Below are 6,359 nucleotides of genomic sequence, written 5' to 3' on the forward strand. Positions count from 1 at the left end.
ATTCAGACAAGGCTGGGTAGATGTGTTGTTTTAGAGCCTTGACAGTAGCTGTACTGTCCTTGAACTGACTGTAGTCAAAGCTTGCCTTGGACTCCTGTTTCAACTTTCTGAGGGCTGTGATTACAGGTGTGTGCTACTGTGCCCAGATTGGTTTGAAAGCAGGTTATTTTGGCTCAAGAGCTGAACACTATCGACAAAGCCAAATACCATTTTGATCATCTGTCCCACCTGTAACTTGCATATATGAGAGAGATGTATGGGTATCAAAGATGCACCAGGTAAAACATCCTGTGGCCTTCCACTCTTCTTCTTAGGCACCTCATGACTTTGTGACATATACCTTCTTACAGTGTTCATCTCAGTCCCCTAGGGAGGTGGAGAGTGAGATGGGTCAGGCATGTGGGGGGGCGAGCTCGGGTGACGCGGTGTTCACGTGACCGGCCAGGCGCAGACGTGGGCACCAGCCCCCACGTCCGCTTGCCCGCCCTGCGGTCTGGTCTTGGCACCCAAGCAGAACCAGCTCCCTGAACTGCTCTAAGCAGCAGACCAGCTGCGAGTGGGCTTCTACAAGCCGGAGAAGGCAAAGGCCTGTCCTGGGTATCCTTAGGTTAGTACTGAAATGCTGGCTCTGCCAGCAGAGCAGAGCAGGGGTGGCGGGGGAGGGGGGCGGGGGGTGGCAGCTGGAACCAGCAGCAGCGGGAGGGGAGGGGGAAGAGATCCGGGAGATTGGTAAGGATGGGGCATAGCGGACCGGGCAAGAAGAGGGGGAAGGAGGACCCCCGCAGGCGGCTCCCTTCCCTCATCCCACTCCTAATCCGTTTTAGAGCAGGCGGGGGTGAGGGGGCCCGCAGTGCGACGGTGAGACGTAGACAGATGCGTTCTGAAGTGATCCACTCACACTCCAGGCTCTGAAGACAAACTGACCCGGACCAAAAGAGGTGGGGGTGGGGCAGGCTGCCTCCGGAGTCCGAGTGGGGAGCGCAGAGTAAAACGGAGTTTGGAGAGCATCCTCATTTGGTGCCCAAGGCCTGAAAAGAAATGGCGGCTTGAGTATGCGGGGGTGGTGGGGTAAGGGAGGACAAGATTGAGTGATGAATATGGGCTGTCAGACAGGTACACAGTCTCTGTGACCACACAACCACTGCTCCTCTGTCCTGTCTGTAGGTCCCTGTTGTTCCCAGCGCACCTTGACACCTGAAAAGGAGGGTCGACCAGCTCAGGATCCCTGCGGGTCAGTGAATAGTAACAAAATGGGGCAGGATTTGGGACCCCACTGCCTGCCCCCTCCCAAGCTATCTCATATAACACACGCGCAGAGCTTGCCACAGTGAGCACCAAGAAGGTGGCAGGACCTGGCATGGCATTGCTGTCTCGGGTGGAGGAGGGGTGCAAGCCTGTGACATACTTGATGGGTTGGGACAGCCACCTGGACCCCTCAAAGGGCCAAATGCAAAAACAGATGCTAATGAGCCTGTATTGTGTCAGGTGTCTCCGTCTCTCACATCTCTTCTCTGTCTCCTGTTTCCCCACTTTTACCCTCAGGACAGGAAAAGGAGGGAAACCTTGACATGGAAGAACTCCACGGTGAAAACGAAGGCAAGCTGGAAAAGGAGGGAAAGCCAGAAGATGAAGTAGAGCCTGAAGATGAAGAAAAGTCAGATGAGGAAGAGAAGCCGGACAAGAAAGCAAAGCCAGCGCGCCAGGGCAAGCTAGAGGAGGCGGCAAAGCCAGATGAGCAGGGGCAAGATGAGGGGAAGCCTGAGAAGCAGGGAAAGTCTGACGGGGAGGGCAAGCACCAAGGGGAGAGCAAGCCCGATTCCCAGGCAAAGTCAGCCAGCGAGGCGCGAGCTGCAGAAAAGCGCCCCGCTGAAGATTATGTGCCCCGGAAAGCAAAGCGAAAAACAGATAGGGGGACAGATGATTCTCCCAAGAACTCCCAGGAGGACTTACAGGACAGGCATGTGAGCAGTGAGGAGGCGATGAGAGAGTGTGCAGATATGACAAGGGCTCAGGAAGAGCTGAGGAAGAGGCAGAAAATGGGTGGTTTTCACTGGGTACCAAGAGATGCACAGGAGGCTTTAGTCCCCAGGGGCCAACGGGGAGTCAGGGGGATGAGGGGCGGCGGAGGCAGGAGCCAGAGGGGCCTCCATGACATCCCATACCTTTAATGCCTTTGGCCTTCAATTCTGACCTCTCTGAGGAGAAAGAACACTGCTGGCCCTGCTTTCCCTGGTAACTACTTGCCGGGCCTGTGCTTTATTTAACCTTCAGCCGAAACTCTGCTTTAGGTATCACTGTCCTTACCAGCAGCCTTCTGACCCAACTACAGTGCTCTCTCTTTTAGTACAGGATTTTCACCCATGTGCATGTACATTGTAAAATAACAATAAAAAGTTTGCAGAACTACATATACGCTATCAGCCTGTTTATATAAAATGTGTGTTTGCAGAATGCATCTTAGCACAAAGAAAACTGTGAAAGTGTACATCGAAACTCTACCAGTGCTTATAGCACTAAAGAAAAACGTACAGACGCAATCATCAGGTGGTTGGAGACTTCCTGCCGTTCCCCTGCTTGTTGTAACCAGATCAGTTCAAACTGTGGCCTCTTCTCCTGAGTCCTCTAATACCCTAGTGCTCCTTTCTATTAACGGATATAGATTATGATTGTCATAATAACAACTTCAGAAACAGAAAATTATATGACAATCTGGTGAACTATTAAAGAGGTTTAGAATGACAATGAAGACATTTAAAACTCCTTTCTGTTTGAATGTAAAAATCAGCCAAATTCACATTACTTCTGGAACTCGGTGCTAAAGGTATAAACTTGGCATTATAATGCATCTTTTGCTTTAAAGGTCAATGTCATCATCTATAAAATGGGGATAATATTTGTCTCCCAGGGTTGCACAATAGGTTACATGTCATGGGCGTGTGGAGGGGCTGGACCCTGAACCTTGTCAACTGAGGAGGGCTGAGAAGCGTTGCCACCTGTTTCCCAGGAGCAACTGCAGGCATCTGAGATGAAGGCTCTGTCTGGCTCCTGTTTAGCCTCTAGAGGATTATGCATAAAATCTCCCACTGTATGCTTTTCGGTATCCTGGATTTCAGATTAAGATGTCCGAGAGATAAAGCGTAGGCAAGTATTCCAAACACAAGGCAAACAAACAAAACCCTCTGTAGCCAGAAGCCTTTCTGAGTCCAAGCGTTTCTGACAAAGGAGACTAAACCTTTAGTAACAACTTTTCCTTCACAGAATATCATATAATGCCTTGTAGCTTTTTGGTTAAATGTTATTAAAAAATTATGATAAATTTTAAAGGTTTTTTTTGTGCTCAGCTCACAAAGTAGCTGAGCCAGGCTTGTGCTATACTTTTTAAAAAGGTTATCTTTATTAATTTTTCAAGTAAGGACTTGTGTCTCCAAGCTTAGAAAAGTTTTAGACTTTGCTTTTCAGGAGAGAGAGCCCTCTGCTAAGCAACTTAAGGAGACTTAAGGAGAAAGCATTATTTGTCTGTAAAAGCTACTCTGGAGACGCAGTGTGAGACAGATCAGGCTCATCCCCTCTGTACTAAAGCAACAGCTCAGAGAAGGTGTACCACCAGTGCAGAGACAGGCATAGGGCTCTCTCATTAACAATATTGATTTCCTTTGCTAACCTGACCAAAAGACTATTGTCATACCTGAATTTAATTATGCCAAACACAGATTACACCCTGACCCAGGTTCTGTCAGTTTTTACCCATTTGAAATGTACATATGAGGTAGAATCCCATGTCTGTTTATTAATGACTAAGGACATCCACACTAGAAGAAACTCAAGAGTTGGCAGGAAGAAATTATTTTTTCATAGATACCATATAGCCCTGCTCCCTCTCCTTCAGTGTGAGCCTTTGTCCAATAGAACCAAGCATAAGGTGGCCACAGAAACAGGACTAGTGCTATAAAGAAGATCAACAATATTGATTTACTTTTCAAACACGATCAGAAGACTATTGTCATAGCTGAGTTTAGATTATGCCAGATACTGAGCGTAATCATGACCTCTTAATATAGTACCATTTCCAAAGGTAAGACTGGTTCCAGTTATGAATGAGACCTCCTTAAAGAAGCTGTGTCTGCAGGCTAACTACATCTGCAGTAGTGTAGAGAAGTTGGAACATTGCAGGTCCAGAGCCTAATTACCTTATCTTGAGGTATCTTTAGCCACCACCAGGCCTCAGCAGCCATTCTTTGTCAGAAATAACATCCTGTAACTGATAAATAAAAAAGTATTTTGAAATATAGTAACTTACCGACTACTAATTTCCAACAACCCAGAAACTAAGACTGTCATCAGACAGCATCTTGGGCAGGTAGAAATGCCCCCCAATCAAGCTGGAACCATTTCCCTGATGCACCCATCAGTGTATTTTAAATGTGCCTTGATTTGTGACTTTCTTTGTCCTGATAGTCTACAAAACTTCAAGATACTGCTTCCACACTGGAACGTGGAATTTCTGCTAACTGAAATCATATTCCCAGGCCAAGATCCCTCATAATGGCTCCAAAATTAACTATATCTTATTCCCTTTAAGATGAGAGTTGTGATTCTGCATTGGTACAGTGCAAATTTCCCACCATGGAGAGGCAATATTTTATACTTAAGTGGAAATAATTAATTATACATTAAAAAAACAAGTATTATCCATATTCCTTAAAACATACCTACTAAAAGTGTGCAGGTAAGGGTGAAGATGCAGTTCTACAGTGCCTTAGCACTATAAAAAGAAGAATATAAGTCACTGGCATGGAGCACATTCACCAAGTTTTCCCCCAATGTCTTACTTTAGAACATCATCAACACTCCCCCAAAAGCAACTATACCTTCACACTCACTTTGCTTTCATTCCTATTCTCCGCAGCTGACAGCCCTCACCTCCATTTAATGGCAGCCACTAATCTACCTCTTTCTCTATGGACTTGAATAGTATCAGTGGAATCCTAAAGCATGTGGAGTTTTTGTAACTACCTTCTTTTACTCAAAATATTTTAAAGGTTTGTCTACTAGCATGCATTGTCTTTCTACATCTAATAATATTAAACTAGTGTATACGTTAGAGTGCTATACATTTGATAAATCCATTCATAATTTGGAATGGAGCTATTCTGAATGTTCTTGAGAAAGATAGCATGGAGGCGGGGACTCCAAGGACACTCTGAGCTCACCTGGCAGACATAGAAGTCTGTTCCTAACTCTGGAAGTGGGGAGATTTACAGCAAAGTCCTGCAGGCTAGCTCCCTGGTCCCTAGGCTGGAGAGAGAAAAGAGGGGACTGAAAGTGGAAAGCTTTTGGTATAACCTCACTTTCCAGAATGGTGTTGTGGCCCGTAGGACTCAGACAATGTCTGCGTAGGGTGCTTGTCAGCTTCTGTGGGGGGACAGCCAGCAGCTGCACCGCAGCCAGCTCCTTCTTTCACTGCATCGTCTGTTCTGTCTCGACATTCTTACACTCCTGGATTCTTTTCCATTTTAGCACAAAATCTTATTTTACTATGTGAAACCCTTTCTCATCTAACAGCATCTCCTTTTTAACTTTAACAGTCTTTACCCAAAAAAGTGATTAATCTCTATAATTTTGTGCATTTATTCAGCATACTTGATGGTTTGTTTCTGTCTTCTTTTTGTAAAGTTTAGAAAATTTTTTATTAACTAACTATATATTAATGTAGTAACTATAAACATTAACTAACTATATATTAATATAGTAATTAACTATGTTTTAGTAAAAAAAAAACTATACCTGAAGCAGACAAAATATGTTTAACAGTCCTAGAGACATGTCTATTTTCTCTCACCAATTAATTTAAATTAACCTTTTGTTTAACATCTAATTGTTTTATAACAGGAACATAGAGATCAACCTTGCTACAGAACAAAACAAAACATCGACTTCTCATTCCAGCCTGAAAGACAAACAAAGGTGGATAAAAGTCTGGCACCTCTGCCTTCATCTTGTGCTTATTTCCTGTCTTTGGTGTTACCTGCTTACTCCTCTTGCTTAGGCAGGTTGATCATTTGGGAAGTGTCTGTCTAACTTCTTCACTCTTCAAAGCTGAAAACAGACCCCTTCAAGAAGAAGGAAGACCAAAGTGTGGATGCTTCAGTCCTTCTTAGAAGGGGGAACAAAATACAGGTACAAAGAGTAGAGCAGGGACTGAAGGAAAGGCCATCCAGAGACTGCCCTACCTGGGCATCCATCCCATATACAGCCACCAAACCCAGTCACTCTTGTGGATGTCAAGAAGTGCTTATTGACAGGAACCTGATATGGGTGTCTCCTGAAAGGCTCTGCCAGAGCCTTACTGATACAGATGA

General features: G+C 45.2%; 1 protein-coding gene across 2 annotated transcripts; it reads left to right on the forward strand.

The window, feature by feature from the left end:
- Window positions 1–447: 447 nt before the first annotated feature.
- On the forward strand, window positions 448–2,408 carry Tceal3 (transcription elongation factor A like 3). 2 transcript variants are annotated; one of them, NM_001401190.1, is made up of 3 exons: window positions 448–607; window positions 1,165–1,231; window positions 1,543–2,408. In NM_001401190.1, the coding sequence occupies exon 3, from the start codon at window positions 1,569–1,571 to the stop codon at window positions 2,166–2,168; it is 600 nt and encodes a 199-aa protein (NP_001388119.1). In that variant the 5' UTR covers window positions 448–607; window positions 1,165–1,231; window positions 1,543–1,568; the 3' UTR covers window positions 2,169–2,408. The 2 variants fall into 2 exon arrangements, with proteins under 2 accessions (NP_001388119.1, XP_063136324.1); XM_063280254.1 differs by lacking the exon at window positions 448–607 and adding an exon at window positions 742–938.
- Window positions 2,409–6,359: the final 3,951 nt, after the last annotated feature.

The sequence above is a fragment of the Rattus norvegicus genome, chromosome X (genome assembly GCF_036323735.1).
Source record: "Rattus norvegicus strain BN/NHsdMcwi chromosome X, GRCr8, whole genome shotgun sequence".
In the NCBI taxonomy this organism is placed as follows: Eukaryota; Metazoa; Chordata; class Mammalia; order Rodentia; family Muridae; genus Rattus; species Rattus norvegicus.